The 20,462-nt window shown below is 41.9% G+C and overlaps 2 protein-coding genes across 5 annotated transcripts in view; one reads left to right on the top strand and one right to left on the bottom strand.

Annotated features, from left to right (window-relative positions):
• LOC104379675 (F-BAR domain only protein 2-like) overlaps window positions 1-20,462 on the bottom strand; it is a 140,645-nt gene that overhangs the window by 104,234 nt on the left and 15,949 nt on the right. For all 4 annotated transcript variants that reach the window (XM_086630249.1, XM_086630251.1, XM_086630252.1 and 1 more), the window contains exons 3-5: window positions 7,325-7,399; window positions 5,540-5,681; window positions 5,303-5,455 (exon numbers count right to left, since the gene is read on the bottom strand). In XM_086630249.1, coding sequence (XP_086486375.1) covers window positions 5,303-5,455; window positions 5,540-5,681; window positions 7,325-7,399 — 370 coding nt within the window. The remainder of the gene's footprint in view (window positions 1-5,302; window positions 5,456-5,539; window positions 5,682-7,324; window positions 7,400-20,462) is intronic.
• Window positions 16,498-18,162, top strand: LOC147526179 (uncharacterized). Its single transcript, XM_086630264.1, has one exon. It carries the CDS (start codon window positions 16,498-16,500, stop codon window positions 18,160-18,162), a length of 1,665 nt encoding a protein of 554 aa, XP_086486390.1.

The following is a 20,462-nucleotide window of genomic DNA, read 5'->3' as shown; positions in this document are numbered from 1 at the left end:
TGGACCACTCGGTGGATAAGGAATTGGCTGGATGGTCGCACTCAAAGAGTTGTGGTCAACGGTTCAATGTCCAAGTGGAGGCCAGTGAAGAGTGGTGTTCCTCAGGGGTCAGTACTGGGACCAGTGCTATTTAACATCTTTGTTCGTGACATGGGCAGTGGGATTGAGTGCACCCTCAGCAAGTTTGCAGATGACAACAAGTTGTGTGGTGTTGTGGACACGCTGGAGGGAAGGGATGCCATCCAGAGGGACCTTGACAGGCTGGAGAGGTGGGCCTGTGAGAACCTCATGAAGTTCAACAAGGCCAAGTGCAAGGTCCTGCACATAAGTCGGGGCAATCCCATGCACAAGTACAGGCTGGGCGTAGAATGGATTGAGAGTAGCCCTGAGGAAAAGGACTTGGGAGTGCTGGTGGATGAGAAGCTCAACATGAGCCGGCAATGTGCACTGGCAGCCCAGAAAGCCAACCGTATCCTGGGCTGTATCAAAAGGAGTGTGGCCAGCAGGTCGAGGGAAGTGATTCTGCCCCTCTACTCTGCTCTCGTGAGACCCCACCTGGAATACTGTGTTCAGCTCTGGAGTCCCCAATACAAGAAGGACATAGAGTTACTGGAACGAGTCCAGAGGAGGGCCACGAAGATGATCAGAGGGCTGGAGCACCTCTGCTATGAAGACAGGCTGAGAGAGTTGGGGCTGTTCAGCCTGGAGAAGAGAAGGCTCCGGGGTGATCTTATAGCAGCTTTCCAGTACCTAAAGGGGGCCTACAGGAAAGCTGGAGAGGGACTTTTTACAAGGGTGTGTAGTGATAGGACAAGGGGCAATGGATTTAAACTGAAAGAGGGCAGATTCAGGTTAGATATAAGAAAGAAATTTTTCACTCTGAGAGTGGTGAGGCAGTGGAACAGGTTGCCCAGAGAAGTTGTGGATGCCCCATCCCTGGCAGTGTTCAAGGCCAGGTTGGATGAGGCTTTGCGCAACCTGGTGTAGTGGAGGGTTTCCCTGCCCATGGCAGGGGGGTTGGAACTAGATGATCTTTAAGGTCCCTTCCAACCCTAACCATTCTATGATTCTATGGGTAACAGAACACTGGAACAGGCTGCCCAGAGAGGTTGTGGAGTCTCCTTCTCTGGAGATGTTCAAAACCTGCCTGGACGCGTTCTTGTGTGATCTGATCTAGGTGGTCTTGCTCCGGCAGGGGGATTGGACTAGATGATCCTTTGAGGTCCCTTCCAATCCCTAACATTCTGTGATTCTGTGACTTGGGCTGTGCAGCTGGAGCTCTTGCCAGTGAAGACTGAGGCAAAGAAGTCATTGAGAACCTCAGCCTTCTGCATATCCTGGGTAGCCAGGTTCCCTGTTTCCTTCCGGAGAGGGTCCACATTTTACCTATTCCTCCTTTTATCACTGACATACCTATGAATAAATGAATTAATATAAAGATAGCCTCTGGAAAGTCAGAGTTATATTCTGTGATTTCCAAGAGACAAGTAACTGAAAATCACAACAGTACTGTGTTAGCACTCGTTCACCTGCAGAAACATCAATCAGGACTTCAAAGGAAGAGAAATCAAAGCTACAGTTGCATTTTTCCAGTTACAGATTGTCCTGGTTTCACTTGGGATAGAGTTAGTTTTCTTTCTAGTAGCTAGTACAGTGCTGTGTTTTGGATCTAGGATGAGAATAATGTTGACAACACGGGCATGTCAAGGCCTTTTCTGCTCCTCACACCACTCCACCAGCGAGGAGGCTGGGGGTGCACAAGAAGTTGGGAGGGGACACAGCTAGGACAGCTGACCCCAGCTGACCAAAGGGATATTCCAGACCATATGACATCATGCTGAACAGTAACACTGGGAGACAGTTGGCAGGGGGCAGCAGCCACTACTCAGGGACTGGCTGGGCATCGGTCAGCAGGTGGTGAGCAATCGCATTGTGCATCTTGTTCTGTATATTCTATTATTATTGTTGTTATTATTCCCTTCCTTTTACCTCCTATTAAAGTATCTTTATCTTTTACTTTTTTTCCTCTCATCCTCTCCCATATCCCACTGAGAGGGAGCAAGTGAACGGCTGTGTGGTGTTTAGCTGCCTGCTAGGTTAAACCGCAACACAGAGAAAGCTTAAGCAGATCTTGCTCATGTAAGCTAAATTTATATTAAAAAAATATCAGAGCATGGTCAACCGGATCACTTCTGTCAGTGACAAGACAATAACCAACTCTATCTGCTCCACCAAGACAACAATACAAAAGGCACTAAGACCATTCTAGTAAGAACAGAGCCCTACACAGATCTAATAACTGAAATGGAAATAGGCAGAGGTATCAAGACTTAAAAAGAGAAGACATCATTACAGACAGGGAAACAATCTCTTTTCTCTACTACATTGTTTCCTGAAAAACAGAAAAAGTTACATTGTTGCCACTAGGTCAAAAGAGGTGATCTTTCCCTTCTACTCAGCACTGGTGAGGCCACGCCTGGAGTACTGTGGCCAGTTCTGGGCTCCCCAATACAAGACAATAGAATAGAATAGACTATTTCTGTTGGAAGGGACCTACAATGATCATCTGGTCCAACTGTCTGACCACTTCAGGGCTGACCAAAGTTAAAGCTTGTTATTAAGGGCATTGTCCAAATGCCTCTTAAATACTGACAGGCATGGAGCATCAACCACCTCTCTAGGAAGCCTGTTCCAGTGTTTGACCACCTTCTCGGTAAAGAAACGTTTCCTAATGTCAAGTCTGAACCTCCCCTGATGTAGCCCTGAACCATTCCCACACATCCTGTCACTGGATCCCAGGGAGAAGAGATCAGCACCTCCCTCTCCACTTCCCCTCCTCAGGAAGCTGTAGAGAGCAATGAGGTCACCCCTCAGCCTCCTTTTCTCCAAACTAGACAAACTCAGAGTCTTCAGTCACTCCTCACAGGACATGCCTTCCAGCCCTGTCACCAGCTTTGTTCCTCTCCTCTGGACACATTCAAGGACCTTCCCATCCTTCTTAAATGATGGGGCCCAGAACTGCACACAGTACTCAAGGTGAGGCCGCACCAAACACTGAATACAGCGGGATCATCACCACTTTTGACTGGCTGGTCATGCTGTGTTGCACCCCAGGATGCGGTTTGCCCTCTGGGCTGCCAGGGCACACTGCTGACTCCTATTGAGCCTGCTACCAACCAGCCTCCCGGATCCCTTTCTGCAGGGCTGCTTTCCAGCCACTCCTCTCCCAGTCTATACTTGTGCCCGGCGTTACTCCATCCCATGTGCAGAATCTGGCATTTGTTCTTGTTACATTTCATGCCATTAATGATTGCCCAATGTTCCAATCTATCCAGATCTCTCTGCAAGGCCTCTTGTCCCTCAAGAGAGTCAACAGCACCTCCCAGTTTGGTATCATCAGCAAACTTGCTAATGGTGCATTCAACTCCTATATCCAGATCATTGATAAAAATATTGAACAGAATTGGCCCTAGAATTGAGCCCTGAGGAACACCACTAGTGACCAGTCGCCAGCCAGATGTAGCCCCATTCACTATAACCCTTTGAGCTCTACCCTTCAGCCAGTTCTTCACCCAGCACACTGTGAACCTGCTCATCTCACAGTTGGACAACTTGTCCAGAAGGATGCTGTGAGGGACAGTATCAAAAGCCTTCCTAAAATCCAGAAAAACTACATCTGCTGCCTTCCCTTCATCCACTAGGCAGGTGACCTTATCATAGAAGGAGATCAAACCAGTTAGACAGGACTTTCCTTTGTGAACTCATGTTGACTGTGCCTGATGATTGCATTATTCTTTAAATGATCTTCTCCATAATTTCTCACGGAACTGAGGTTAGACTAACAAGTCTGTAGTTCCCTGGGTCTTCCCTCACACCCTTTCTGCGGATCAGAATAACATTGGCTAGCTGCCAATCAGCAGGAACCTCCCCAGACTTCCAAGACCTTTGGTAGATGATCAAGAGGAGTCCTGCTGTAACATCTGCTAGCTCTTTCAGTACTCTGGGATGAATCCCATCTGGCCCCACGGACTTATGAACATTCAGTTGATCCTCTACAATTTCAGTGTCCGCAAATGGAATATCACTGTTCCCACACTTGTGGTCCTCTGACTCAGGGGATTGGGCAGCCCAAAGTCTGTCAGTATTATTAAAGACTGAGGCAAAAATTTTCTTGAATGCCTCTGCTTTTCCTTCATCCCTATTAGTCAGATGACCCTCTTCAACAAGTATCGGTCTGATGTTTTCTTTAAGTGTGTTAATAGAAAAAGGAGGTTTAAAGAGAGACATGGACATACTAGAGAGAGTCTAGTGACAGGCCACTATGATGATGAAGGGTCTGGAGCCTCTCTCCCATGAGAAAAGGCTGAGAATGCTGGGACTGTTCAGCCTGTCGAAGAGAAGACTCAGGAGGGATCTTGTCAATAAATGTAAATACCTGAAGGGAGGGTGCAAAGAAGACAGAGATAGACTCTTTCTAGTGGTGCCCAGTGACAGGACCAGAGGCAGTGGGCACAGACTGAAACACAGGAGGTTCCCTCTGAACATCAGGAAACACTTTTTTACTGTGAGGGTGACTGAGCACTGGAACAGGTTGTCCAGGGAGACTGTGGAGTCTCCATCCTTGGAGACCTTCAAAAGCCATCTGGTCATAGTCCAGGATGACCAGCTCTAGATGATCCTGCTTGAGCAGGGGGGCTGGACAAGATGACCTCCAGAGGTCCCTTCCAACCTTAATCATGCTGTGATTCTGTGAATGGATCAAACTTTCCTATGACCCAAGGACAGTACTAAATGTAACATCAAGTTACTCATCCCTTGGGGTTTTGGTCCATGTTATTGGAACCAAGTTAACATTAGTTTCAGTTCAGTTATTTGTTTTTCTTCTCAATGGAATAGACTTCAAATACTCCTATAATTCGCTACTTTGGTCTCACTTGAGGGGACAACACAAATTTCCTACTCCTTAATTCAATAACAAAGACATTGAGTGTTTGCATATTTACTTTAAAATGCATCCAAAACATAACAGAAGCTGAAATTATTATATGCAATTTCTGTAAAGCCACTGTACAAAATGATCATATGATGCAGGTAATTAAAAAATAAAGAATTAGAACTGCAGTGCAGTTAGAACAGATAAGAAAACATAAACAAAACAAAACTAGGCATTCAAAGTATCATGCACATAATGAAATAGCCACAACTAGTTTTAGCCTTGTTTGAGCATTTCACTCAGCAATACCAGATGAATGTGTTACAGATTGACAATGCAATGAATTTAAGTAAGATGTTGCAGAACTACCTTATCGACTTCTCTCTGTGTTGCTCCTTCCTTTTTCAAACGTTCTTGTTCGACACACTTTGCATTGTAGTTTTCCTTTGATTTCTGTAAGGCGTGAGTGATACTTTGAATAGTTTGCACTGCTTCCAATGTTCCTGACACATCTTCTTTAGTCTGCCAAATATCACGTAGTTGTCAAAATCAAACCATTTTAATTTTAACAAGTCATTGGACATGCATAAGAAAAAAATTAATAACCTTTTTATAAGTTTTAATTTGTTCATCTCCATACTTGTGAACTTCTTTTATTAGCTCTTGTAATCTCCGCACAAGGTCCAAGTGACAGCTTGCTAGTTTTTCTGTTGAGGTTTTGAAAACATCCCAAACTGGTGCAAATGTCCTAGATTGAGGAAAAAAATATAAATTTAATGCTCATCTGGATTTTTTCCTTTCGGTTAGCTACATTTTTTTTAAATAGTGCTAAAGTATAACTGATACGTTTACAGAATTTCAGCTCTGTTCCTAAAACTGAAGCGAACAAAAAAAACCCCCAACAACTGCTATAAATTACAATCTTATTAAACATTTCAAATGTACTTGGAATCCTACCTAACTTTTCAGTGGTTTACGTTTTACCTGTATTGACTCTAATGAGTAAAATGCAGCAAAAATTTTATGTGCATACTTGAATAGTGAAAAGAAACAAAAAATTACTTGGCTAGTTAATTTCCCAGTTGTCTTACATCATTACAGTCACAAGATTAACCATATGGTAAAGAAAGGTGGGGGACAGGCCATTCTTCAGATTTCTATACTGAATGGACTTCTCCAGCTATTCTAAAGATACACTCCTACCTCAGTTTCCAGGTCAATGCTGCTGAAAAATCAATACCATGCATAGCCTTTAAAGCACTGATGTTCAAACTAACATGCAGATACAGAACCTTTGAAGAGCACCATCAACTGATGAAAGCTCTCCACATTTCTAGCTGTGATTACTACAAATAAAAATAATCTTTAGCCTCATCTAAGAATTTGTCATGGTTTAGCCCAGTCGGTAGCTCAGCAACCACACTGCTGTTTGCTCACTCCTCCCCCTCGGTGGGATGGGAGGAGAAAAACAAAATACCCATGAGTTTTACGCTTTTCGCGTAAAACTCATGGGTTGAGATAAGGACAGTTTAATAGAACAGTGCAATAAAACGAGAAAAGAGTAATAACAACAATAGTATTAATGAAAAGAGCAAGTACAAAACGAGTGGTACAACTGCTCATCACAAAGAACCTGGAAGCCCAGCCCACTCACAATCGGCAAAGATGCAAAAAAGCCCCTCCCTTGGTGAGCTCCCTCAATATATAGTCTCTGGGCATGAGGCATATGGTATAGAATAGCCCTCTGACTAATTCCCTCAGCTGCCCACACTTGTGACTCCTCCTAGTTTTCCTGTGAAAAGTTAACTCTATCCCAGCCAAACCCAGGACAGAAGTCTGAGCTGTTGGCATAATCTTTCTAATGAAGACAACATCCATTAATCACTCCATTTTTAAAAAACATATTATGTGTATAAAATTTTAATTAAAATATGGAATAAATCTATTTAAAAGTCTCATTCTTAACATGTCTGAGGACAGAGATAACACTTGAGAAAGTAGAAATAATATAAATAAATAAATTCACTACCACATTTGCAGGCCATATGTTCTTTCTTCAAAATAATTACCATAGGCTTGGGAGCACAGAACAGAAAGTCACATTCTTTATCATGTCTGAAAAGAACTCAGCCTTAAACACAGAAGAACAGAGAATTCCTCCATGGTGTTGGTTTGGGTTTTGTTTGAAACTGTGAATACAGAACCATACTGTCTTGGTTTTGTCATAGCTGCATGATATTTTGTATAGCTGCATAACTGAAGAACTAACAATCATTTTTAAAGGTGGCAAAGTTACATTACCTTCAACATCATCGATAAAATATTCAGAATTAAACTTGATTCTTAACATGTATGCAGTTAATTATTTTTCTCTTATACACACTTACTTACCCAAGTTGTGTGTAATTGCTCACTGATTTGGCTAGTTTTGTCATTGACCTTGAATATGCCTCCTCTATTGTAGCCCTGTCAAAGAAAGCAATCAAAAGCATAATCAAAATTTTGAAGATATTTGAAGACAGATGAATATGCATTCTAAAGATACAAAGCACAGGACTTTTTACTTTAGCTGAAAACGACTCCATTTTAATGGCTCCTCAAAAACTACATGCAAAAACACAGAAGTATATTTAAAAAAAATAATTCAAGAACACTGTGAAAGAATGTTGCAGGGAACAGAAACAAGTAAAACCTAAGGTCTCAAGGCTTACAAAAGACGATTCCTTCCTTTCTATACTTTCTGCTGTTCCCCTCTGCCTTTAACATTCTTTAGTAATAGTCAGAACACAGTGACATAACAACCACCCACCTAACACTATCTAAATACCAGAGATTTACAGAACAGCAAAATCAAATATATTTGTAATGAAAACATTAAAAAATTAACTGAATGCTTACTGAACAATCACATTTGTTCACATTAAATAAAATGGAGTCTTGTCTTGTCTAGTTTTTGGGGTTTTTTTGTGTTTTTTCGGTGTTTTTTTTGTTTGGGGATTTTTTTTAAAGTTCTTTGCATAGTGACGCTTGAGTTTGCATGTTATTTGACTGTGTTTTCCAATGAAACGTATTGTGTTCTACTGTTTATAATTACTTTTAAAGAAGTTCCTCTCAATACATTCTGATTTCTTTTGGATAAACTCTTCCCTACGTAAAGCTTCATTATATATTCCTGCACTCAAATCCACATTTTTACTTGTCACAATTGCCTTGGAACAGCAGTCACACACAACATATCATAGCAGTGACTCCCCTGGAAGTCCTCCTTCCCCCAGTCTTCCTCATCCTTCTACTATTAAAGTTAAGATACACACTATTTTAATTTTCCACCCTAAATCAATACTCAATATGTAGTGTCAACTTAGATTTACAAGCATCCTGGATTTGAGCAAATATTGCAATTGTCTTTCATAAAAATCCAAAACCTTGAAGGAATCTTTCCTGCTTTGTAATACTTTTATTCGGGGGCAGAAGAGGAAAATAAGGAAGATGACAAATTCACCCTTCTCTCAAGTTACCATGACTATAACCACTTATTGCTGAGGCAGATGTTTTCATTTCTCCTTCACAGTAACACTTTTCAAACAAAAAGAATTTTCTTATGAAATATGAAACAAAGTAGTAGCCTGAAACTTTGACAGAGGAACATGTATATAACCTACTGAACTTCCAGAACAACAATCCAGTCAGTTAGACAATCAATTTTGAGACAAGGAATAAGTTGTAAAATGCAATAATTCAATTATATTTTAAATCTCACATACAAACAAATATGAAGTTATTTACCATTTAAAAAAAAAAAAAAAAATCAAAACTTTCTCTTCCTTTCCCACATGTAAGTATTCTTGATGATCTGAAAGATTCCAAGGTTTGGAATTCTTGCTCACTGCACAGCAACAAGCACGTATGTGCAGAAACCCAGAAGAGACAGAGCTTGATGCTTTTTTTTTTTTTCAAAACACAAGATTTCTGACCAAAATCCACAACCTCTTGAGAGCAATTTAAAACATACATGAGCAATCTCCAAAAAAACTGCAGTTCCCCAACTTACTAAACATTATCAACATAGAACAGTTAACAACAGTAACAACCAAAACATGCTGTTGCTGACCAGTTGGGCACATATAGATATATTTCTTGTATCAACTGACTTCTCAGAGCATTATGATATACTGGTAGCACGCTATGAACACCTGAGCAAATTAATTGTCGCTGATTTGAAAATCTGTCTTAGATTGGAATCTGTTAAACATTTAAATTGAAATGGGAATACGTGCATTGCCAGTTTCTCCTAATCAAGGAGTTTCTTTTTATGATGCTTACAGACAACTGATACAAAAACTGTTTGAAAGACTTCTGGAGAAAAATCAATAATACCTATTCAGTTCCTAGTTGAGAACAGTGGTTTCTTACATGTAAAGATTTCAGGTGTTAAATCACAGATTCATAGAAACATAGAATGGTTAGGGTTGGAAGGGACCTCAAAGACCATCTAGTTCCAACCCTCCAGTCATGGGCAGGGACACCCTCCACTACACCAGGTTGCTCAAAGTCTCATCCAGCCTGGCCTTGAACACTTCCAAGGATTGGGCAGCCACAACTTCTCTGGGCAACTGTTACCCAACAATAAAGGGGTTAAAGTTTTGTGTAGCAGTTTCATGAAGGGTTTAGTCGGCAGTAGGTGATTTACACATACCTAAAGAAACTAACAAGACATCCATCCTTGAAGCTGTCAGCAGTGATTAAAACAAAGACTCTTTATCAAGAACTGTCTGCCCTTGGAGGGAACATCCCAGAAACTGCAGAAACTGCATAAACTTTGTTATCATGTTTTTCTAAACTGTGAACATGCAGTGACTTGGGGGAAAAGGTAATTCCGGCAGGGGGAGATCGCGACCACCGACTCACGGACCACCTACCCTAATTACATCCCAGACCCAAAAGAAAGGGGCAGAGGAAGAGAACTGAGCATGCGAAGTAATTTACATGAAAAGCGAGAGAAAATTAACCAATTGTTTAAGAATATGTAAATATGTTATGAATTATGCATGATTATAGTGTATAACTAATTTTCTGTCCAGAAGCCGGTGTGCACGCTAGGAGGAGAAATCCCCCGTGCACCCAGCGCTGCAATAAAGAATACCTGCTTTCTAAAACTTTAAAACAAGTCTTGGAAAGTTCAGTTTCCTTTTCAGGTATCAGATTTGGCGACCCAGATGGGACTCTCTCTGTTCGGCTGCAGGACCCGCTGAGAACAGGACTCCCTTGGGCGCCCCCGGGGATTTCCCCGGAGGGACTCCTCGCTTCAATCGGATCGCTGCGGGAACAGACAAGGACCATCTTCCATCTTAGAGAAGGTATTAAGGTATTCTTTTGATTCTTTTGGTTTGGGGACCAGTCCATTAAGGTAGCTCTCTGTAAGCCGTACGCAAGATAGCGTATACCGGGCAGCTAGCGCCTCAAAGGTATACTTTGGTTATAGTTGTGGGAGCAATTACAGTTGTGGGTTCCAGTCCCACTCGGGGTAGCTCTCCATAAGCCGTAAGCTGAGACTTGCGCAGGACAACGTATACCGGGCAGCCAGTGCCTTAAAGGTATACTTTGGTTACGATTGTGGGTTCCAGTCCCACCAAAGGCGCCTTAAGAACAACAAAAAAAACCCACACACTTAAGTGACTACAATTGTGGGTTCCAGTCCCACCGGAAACCATCTGGAAGCTGAAATATTAATTCTGTATTGAATTCTATGTGTTTGTGTAATTCTAAGAGTTGTATTAATTGTATGGTTGGATTTTTTTTGTGGTTGCAATTGTAAGACTTGTTTTTGTTCTGTGTGTGTGTGACTGAAACGTACTTTTAGTACAAAGCGAGTGCGGAGTCTTGATCCGTGGTTCTGTCCTCCCGCAAGGGAAACAGCCAGAGATAGACGAAGCAATAGAAAATAAGAGTGAACGTGTTATTTTAATTTTAATTCCAGTTGTTTGTTTGGTAACAACAGGATTGGGATAATAATAATCCAGCAAATAATGGGTAACCAACAGAGCAGGGAAATTTTAAAAAAGAGTCCATTAGGATGTGTCTTAGCACATTGGAAAGATATTGGGGGTCCCCCGGGAGGAAATGTAAATAAGAAAACTTTAGTTAAATACTGTAACCAGTGGTGGCCGTTATATAAATTGGAAGAAGGGGAAAAATGGCCAAATAATGGAACTTTGAATTATAATACTCTATTGCAATTGATGCTGTTTCTCAGAAGAAATAAAAAATGGGATGAGGTGTTATATGCTGATATGTTTTTCACTTTAAGAGATCATCCTGAGTGGCAAAAGGAATGTGGTATAAATTTAGTCCCTAAAGACCCCTTTGTTTTGGCACTAGAGAAAGATAAAAAGAAGGAACAAGGAAAGCTGAAACGATGTTGTTCAGCATGTAGTATTGGAGAAAGGTGTTTGAAAGCAAAAGATCGGGAAAGTGAGGAAAGGATTGAAGATTATATATCACCACCTCCTGCATTACCCATGGGGTTTCCTGATGGGAACAATGGGAACAGTAACTCAGGAGGGGGAGCAGTGGGGGGGATCAACACCAACATCACCCCCTGCATCAACACCACCAACATCACCCCCTGCAGCAGTGGGGGAATCAACCCCGATTACTGCCCGAACGCGTAGTAAAACAGGACCAATTCTCCAGGCACCACTTAGAGAAGCTATGGGGCCGGCAGGACCGATGACAATTAAGGTCCCTTTTTATATGGGAGATTTGGACACCTGGAGGGAAGAGGTTAAAAATTACAGAGATGATCCATTAAGAATTACCAAAAGATTTGAATTCATAGTTAAAAATCAAAACCCAGACTGGAAAGATATAGACATACTGTTAGATGCAATGACTGAAACTGAGAAACAGTTAATTCTAAAAACAGCCCGAACTCAAGTGCAGGCTCAAATTACAGCCGGAACGCTGGCAGGGGGAGTCAATCAGTATGTTCCCCTGATTGACCCACACTGGGATCCGAATGATAATACAGACCAGTGCACATTAAGGCAATATCAAAATTGGATAAAATTTGGACTAGAAAACGCGATCCCAAAGGCTGTAAATTGGTCAGCACTTTATGCTGTAAAGCAAGGGCAAACCGAAACCCCCACGGAATTCTTAGACAGATTACGATTGGCAATGCGTAAATATACTACTTTAGACCCCTCATCTGAAATAGGGCAGCAACAATTGGTATCGTTGTTTTTGGGCCAGTCATCAGACGATATTAGAAGAAAACTCCAAAAACTAAAAGAGCCTGAAGTGCGGAATTTAGAAAAATTAATTGAAGAAGCATGGAGGGTGTACAGGAACAGAGAAAGCAATGAAAGGAGAAAATTAAGTAGAGCATTAGCCACAGCAACAATCTCGGCATTACAACAACAAAGTGCAGGACCCCAAGGACACCCTGGAAGTAGAGGCAGAGGCAGAGGAGGGCCTTGCCGGGGATCTCGAGGGAGTTTCCAAACAACATTACGATCAAATCAGTGTGCCTACTGTGGAAAACAAGGGCATTGGAAAAAGGAATGCCCTAAATTAAAGCCTGAGGTGGTTGCTGAAGCTAAATGACGGGGACCTGGGGAATCTACCCTGGCGGATCCACTGGTTAAATTAAAGCTAGGGAACCAGAATGAGGAGGTAGAATTTTTAATAGATAACGGGTGCATCATATTCTGTATTGAATCAAGAACTAATACCTGTAGATCATGATTTTGTAACTGTAATAGGAGCCACTGGCCAGCAGAAAAAGGCTTTTTTTCTACAGCCAATTAAATTTCAGATTGGAAAACAAGTAGGGATTCACCAATTCCTTTATTTACCAGAATCTCCGAAACCTTTACTTGGACGGGACCTATTAGAGCAATTGGAAGCACAAATAATTTTTGAAAAGGGTAAGGTAGAATTCAAAGTAAAAGATGATTGATTAATTGAAGTTTTAAGTTTGGCTATGATCCAAATTGAAAAACAAACTAAGGGTACCTCAGAGATTGAAGAAATTTTAGATCAAGTGTATCCAGGGGTATGGGCTTCTGAGATTCCAGGTAAAGCAAAGAACACTGCACCGATAAAGGTGGAAGTAAAACCTGGTTCTGGTGCAGTTAGAATAAAACAATATCCTTTAAGGTTGGAAGACCGAAAGGGCATAAAAGAAACAATAGAAAAATTCCAAAAGTTTGGGTTACTGGTTGAATGTGAATCAGAATATAATACCCCAATTTTACCAGTAAAGAAACCAGATGGGAAATACAGAATAGTACAAGATTTAAGAGCAATAAACAGAATTGTGGAGGATCTGTATCCAGTAGTAGCAAAACCGTACACTTTGTTAACCAGCCTGAAAGAAACATATGAATGGTTCACAGTTCTGGATTTAAAGGATGCATTCTTTTGCCTCACCTTGGCCCCTGAAAGCCATAATTTATTTGCTTTTGAATGGGAAAACCCCGATTCGGGACGTAAAACTCAACTCGCTTGGACAGTGTTACCTCAAGGATTTAAAAACAGCCCTACAATTTTTGGGAACCAATTAGCAAGGGAATTGGAACTTTGGGAAAGGCCTCCAGGTAATGGCATTCTTTTACAATATGTGGATGATATTTTGATAGCTACAGAAAAGAGAGGAGTGTAAAGAATGGACTGTGAATTTATTGAACTTTCTTGGATTAAGTGGTTATCGAGTGTCATTACAGAAAGCCCAAATCCTGCAGCAGGAAGTGATCTACTTGGGATACCTGATTTCCAAAGGACAACGACAGCTCGGAAATGAAAGGAAGGAGGCCATCTGCAAGACTCCAGAACCAACTACAGTAAAGGAACTTCGAACTTTTCTGGGAATGACAGGTTGGTGTCGTTTATGGATTCATGATTATGGACTGTTAGTTAAACCTTTATATGAACTACTGAAAGACAATCAGAAACAATTAATTTGGACTGATGAGGCCAAAAGAGCCTTCAAAGAATTAAAATTAGAACTGATGAGAGCCCCTGCTTTGGGCTTGCCAGATGTGACCAAACTTTTTTGGCTGTTTGCATATGAAAAACAAGGAGTGGCCCTGAGAATTTTAGCCCAAAAGCTGGGACCCTACAAGCGAGCAGTAGCATATTTTTCCAAACAATTGGACGAAGTCAGCAAAGGATGGCCAGGATGCCTCCGGGCAGTGGCAGCTGTCGTCATAATCATTCAAGAGGCTCGCAAGTTTACCCTGGGGCAGAAAATGATCGTTTATACTTCCCACGCAGTAATTTCTGTCTTAGAACAGAAAGGTGGACATTGGTTATCACCATCAAGATTCTTAAAATATCAGGCGATCCTGATGGAGCAGGACGATGTGGAAATCGTTACATCTACAATCGTTAACCCTGCGTCTTTCCTGAGTGATAAACAGGAAACTGACCCCATCGTACATGACTGCACAGAGACAATTGAAACTGTCTATGCAAGTAGACCGGACCTGAAAGAAGAACCACTGGAAGAGGCCGATCATACCTGGTACACAGATGGGAGCAGCTTTGTGAAGAATGGAGTCCAAAATGGCCGGGTATGTGGTGACAACAACTGATCAGGTAATAGAAGCAAGATCTCTCCCAAAAGGTACGTCTGCACAGAGGGCAGAAATAATTGCCTTGGTGAGAGCGCTGGAGCTCGCTGAAGGGCTGCGAGTAAATATATGGACAGATTCAAGGTATGCCTTTGGTGTAGTACATGCTCATGGAGCGATCTGGAAAGAACGAGGACTTTTAACTACACAAGGAAAAGGTATTAAACATGCCGATATGATACTGCGACTTTTAGAAGCAGTTCAGCTTCCAACAGCTGTGGCCATCATGCATTGTAAAGGTCATCAAAAAGGTAACACTGACAAGGAGGTGGGTAATGAATTGGCTGATCATAAAGCGAGGCAAGCAGCGGAACAAGGTGAGGTATTAAGTTTGATCCCAGAAAAATCCTTATCACTACCTGAAAAGGTAGAATATGATGAAAAAGATAAAAAGCTTATCAAAGATTTAAAAGCTAAGGTTAATCCATCAGGATGGGCAACAGTAGAGGACAATCGAATAATAGTTCCCTTTAGAATACTATGGATGTTGATAAAAACTGAACATGGCAAAACTCATTGGGGAACAGAAGCTTTATACAATTCTCTCTCTAAGCAAATAATAGCACGAAGTTTATTTCAAACTGTAAAAAATGTGGTTAGTAGATGTGAAACCTGTTTAAAGAATAACTCAAAGGCAGACAACCGGGTAAAGTTGGGAAACATTGGCAAAGGATGTGTTCCAGGTCAGAATTGGCAAATAGACTTCTCGGAATTGCCTAGAAAAGGTGGGTATAGATATCTGTTAGCATTAACAGATACCTATTCCGGATGGCCTGAAGCATTTCCCTGTCGAACTAACAAAGCCCGAGAAGTGACTAAAGTTTTGCTAAGGGAAATCATCCCTCGGTTTGGAGTCCCTGAAGTAATTTCTTCAGACAGGGGGCCGCATTTTGTATCACAAGTAGTGCAATCTGTTAGTAAATTTTTAGAAATTGACTGGAAGTTGCATACACCTTATCGCCCCCAAGCAAGCGGGCAGGTGGAGAAAATGAATCACTTAATAAAAACACAATTAAGCAAAATTTGTCAAGAAACCAACTTGAGATGGGATCAGGTCCTTCCAATTGCCTTATTAAGGCTTCGAACTAAACCAAGAACTAAGGAAAAATTGAGTCCCTTCGAAATCTTATATGGGAAACCATTTCAAACTAGGTATCAAGGGCAAGATCTCAGTCAAGTTGGAGAAATGGGCTTACAACAATATCTGATAGCATTAGGAAAACAATTGGAAGAAGTAAACAAAGTAGTAATGTCCACCAGGGCACAGGGATTAGATTCTCCAGTGCATACATTCAAACCTGGAGATTGGGTTTATGTTAAAACTATTTCAGGTCACCCCCTTGAGGAGAAGTGGAATGGACCGTTCCAGATATTGCTGACAACCTACACGGCGATCAAGATCAGAGAACGACCTGCTTGGATTCATTACTCCTGGGTGAAGAAAGCACCTGAGGAACAATGGACAGCAGAAGCCACAGGACCAACAACAATAAGACTGACCCGATGTTAATTGTCACAATTCTGATAAGTATGATTGAAATGGTAAACACTTCCACTCCAAGTTGGCCATGGTCTCACGCCTACCTTAAGTCCACAGGAAGTATGGGACCATCTTTGAACTTAAATTTAGCTACTGTGGTTATGCATGGAATGCAAATATACTCAGAACATGAGTGGGGCTGGGACAAGGACAGTGAGGCTCCCCTCTTGATGGGAACAATCGGAGAAGGGATCCAAATAGGTTGCCGAATGATCAATGGAACCATCCATGAGAAAGCAACTCAAATTACTGTAGAAGGAACTAATAATTCTGTGCTCACAAAGAATCTTTGTGCCCTCGAAAATGAAAAACTAGAATGCTGGAGCAATTTTACATTAACCCAGCCTGTCTTTATAATCTGCCTCTGGAATACTCAGAAAGGTGACATGGCACTCACATTTAAATTCAAAATGGGCATTATTGAACCAGTGACAACAATCACTCCCAGCCCTAACATGATAACAAGTCCATCTAGCACAACGCCACCTATGCCAAATACTCTATTTTTTGAAATTGGACCTTACGTAATTCAGAATACAGGACAACAGCAGATATTGTTTAACCCGTCACGATCCCTCAGACGACTTGAATTGTCAATGCAAAGTAACATCTCCAGTATCCAGCCAGCCTGTTCACCATTTCTGAAAACCTCTTACATGGCGTGGACAATGTGGTTACATAGACGAAATATCTTCCCCGAAAAACGAATGAAGAGGGATGTTACCGGTATCCTGGGAACAGGAATGGGAGTTCTAAATAATATAGACTCTGAGGTCCTAATGAATAAATTAGTTACAATAACTAGTGACCTAAACGAGTTGGAACATCCTTTACGATCTTCCCTTTTGGCTCTGGGAAGTGAACAGTGGCTTTTATCACGTACATTACCTCGGTGGAAGAACATAAATGAAAAAGACCATCAGTCCATTATAGATGCATTTGGTGCAGCCCAAAACAATATCTCTTTAGCTCTCAGCTGCATCCAAGCTCAATCGTGGATTCAATCCACAACAGCTATGATTATAAAGGAAGGTGAAGAAGGCACTTTACCCAATGAGATTCGGAAAGTGATATGGGATAAGGCAAATAATTTTGAAAAAAGATTCCAATCTTGGTGGCGGTTAGTTAATTTTACTTATGATCCCAAAAATGATATGGTCACAGCCTTTGTGTTAACTATACACAATGCTTCGGTATACACAATATATCCAATCATCGCATTAGGATTAAATCACAATGGGACTACACTGTATCCCTTGGAACACAGAGTGTGGGCACGAAAGAGTGAGAATAAATGGCAAACAATTGACATTAGCACATGCATTGTGCAAGGGCAACAAGGATTCATTTGTGAAAGCAATACCATGAGAGCTCAAGACATCTGTCTTGACACTGAACAGAATGTTTGTCACTTTGAGATACATCCTGACGAAAAACCTAAAACTGTACTTGTATATATAGGTAATGGCTGTGTTTGCATAAGAACTTCCTGTAATTCCATTTTGGTAGATAACATTACTAGAAATATGACTGATCACTCTAACCTTTGTATCTGTAATTTTGTAACTATCACAGGATGCGATTTTACTTATTTAGCTCCCATCACATCTTATCAATTACTAAAATCTAACTATACATTGTATCATGACCGGCGGCCTACCCCTATTGGAATGAACTCAGTGTTGCTGAAAAGACTGGTGCAACATGAAGACTTAAGACGACTGCTGAAGCAAGCCCGAGAAGATGGACAAAAAACTCTGATAACTGTCCATCACGACGCTGAAGAAATACACCACGTCCTGGAACGAGTGAAGAAAGATGGAGAACATCATTGGTGGAATATTTTTATAGGGTATTCACCATCAGCAATTAGAGTGCTGAACTTATTAATACATCCTTTACTTGCAGTATTAGTAGCAGTAACAATACTAACAATTGTAAACTTTATGTTCTGGTACCAATTAACCAAGTTGACTAGGAGAGTTTGGGTACTACTCACAATTCTTAAACATGAACAATATGAAATTTTGCGAAAGAATTCGCAAGGATAAAGAAAAGGGGGGAATTGTTACCCAACAATAAAGGGGTTAAAGTTTTGTGTAGAAGTTTCATGAAGGGTTTAGTCGGCAGTAGGTGATTTACACATACCTAAAGAAACTAACAAGACGTCCATCCTTGAAGCTGTCAGCAGTGATTAAAACAGAGACTCTTTATCAAGAACTGTCTGCCCTTGGAGGGAACATCCCAGAAACTGCAGAAACTGCATAAACTTTGTTATCATGTTTTTCTAAACTGTGAACATGCAGTGACTTGGGGGAAAAGGTAATTCCGGCAGGGGGAGATCGCGACCACCGACTCACGGACCACCTACCCTAAATATACCCCAGACCCAAAAGAAAGGGGCGGAGGAGGAAAACTGAGCATGCGAAGTAATTTACATGAAAAGCGAGAGAAAATTAACCAATTGTTTAAGAATATGTAAATATGTTATGAATTATGCATGATTATAGTGTATAACTAATTTCTGTCCAGAAGCCGGTGTGCACGCTAGGAGGAGAAATCCCCCGTGCACCCAGCGCTGCAATAAAGAATACCTGCTTTCTAAAACTTTAAAACAAGTCTTGAAAAGTTCAGTTTCCTTTTCAGGTATCACAACCTGTTCCACTGCCTCACCACCCTCAGAGGGAAGAATTTCTTCCTTATATCTCTGTCCTAGTTTTAGCTGGGACAGAGTTTTTTAACAGCCAGAAGAGCTCCGTGTTTTGGTTTTACTCAGAGGCTCACTCTGAGAAGAATGCTGATAGCAAGCTGATGTTTGTGGTTGGAAGTGAAACTCCAAGGACTTTTCAGTGTGCCGGAGTGCAGGAACACAGCGGGACAAGGGGGACACGATTCCCCTTGTGATTTGTGGTGGAACTTAAGATTGAGGGCCAAACTGGCCAATTAGTATTCCATATCATGCAGCGTCATGCCCAGTATAAAAGCGAGGGTCAGCTGGGAAGAGGGGCTTTGGCTCTTTTGCACTTTTGCTCTTTTGCGCTTGCTGCGCTGTTGCTCTGCTGTTTTTCTTTCTTTTCTCTCTCTCTCTGCCCCTCTCTATTTCGGGGCCTCGCGTTTGTCCGGGATTGCAGCTTTGGGACGAGACGGGCTTCGCATACGAGGGGGTGGTGAGCATCTATACTGTATTAAATCATCTGTATTAAATTGTTCTTATCTCAACCCACAGGTTTCCCGTTTCTCCTTTAATTCTCTCCCTCATTCCTGGGGGTGGGGGAGGGGGAGTGACCGGCTGTGTGTGTGGGGGGGAAGTTTTCAACCTAACCCACGACAATCTCATCTAAATCTGTCCTCTTTCAGTTTAAAGCCATTGCCCCTTGTCCTATCACTACATGCCCTTGTAAAAAGTCCCTCTCCAGCTTTCCTGTAGGCCCCCTTTAAGTACTGGAAGGCTGCTATAAGATCACCCCGGAGCCTTCTCTTCTCCAGGCTGAACAGCCCCAACTCTCTCAGCCTGTCTTCATAGCAGAGGTGCTCCAGCCCTCTGATCATCTTCGTGGCCCTCCTCTGGACTCGCTCCAGCAGCTCCATGTCCTTCTTGTGTTGGGGACTCCAGAGCTGAACGCAGTACTCCAGATATTAAATAGCACCAGCCCCAATACTGACCTGAGGAACACCACTCATCACTGGCCTCCACTTGGACATTGAACCATTGACTGCAACTCTCTAAGTGCAACCATCCAGCCAATTCCTTATCTACCGAGTGGTCCATCCATGAAATCCATGTCTCTCCAATGTAAAGACAAGGATGTCATACAAAAGAGTGTCAAATGCTTTGAACAAGTCCAGGTAGATGAAGCCAGTTGCTCTTCCCTTATTCACCAACACCATCATAGAAGGCCACTAAGTTAGTCAGGCAAGATTTTCCCTTAGTGAAGCCATGTTGGCTGTCACCAATTACTTCCTTATTTTCCATATGCCTTAGCATAGTCGCCAGGAGGATCTGCTCCATGATCTTGCCGGGCACAGAAGTGAGACTGACTGGCCTGTAGTTCCCTGGGTCTTCTTTTTTCCCTTTTTAAAGATGGGGGCTATGTTTCCCCTTTTCCAGACGGTGGGAGCTTCACCAGACTGCCACGACTTCTCAAATATGATGGATAGTGGCTTAGCAACTTCATCTGCCAGTTCCCTCAGGACCTGCGGATGCATCTCATCAGGTCCCATGGACTTGTCCACTTTCAGGTTCTTTAGATGGTCTCGAACCTGATTTTCTCCTACAGTGGGCGGTTCTTCATTCTCCCAGTCCCTGCCTTTGCCTTCTGTGACTTGGACTGTGCCGCTGGAGCTCTTGCCC

The sequence above is a fragment of the Tauraco erythrolophus genome, chromosome W (assembly GCF_009769465.1).
Source record: "Tauraco erythrolophus isolate bTauEry1 chromosome W, bTauEry1.pri, whole genome shotgun sequence".
Classification (NCBI taxonomy): domain Eukaryota; kingdom Metazoa; phylum Chordata; class Aves; order Musophagiformes; family Musophagidae; genus Tauraco; species Tauraco erythrolophus.
The sequence above is the reverse complement of the archived record's forward strand: the minus strand, read 5'-3'. Positions and strand labels throughout refer to the sequence as shown.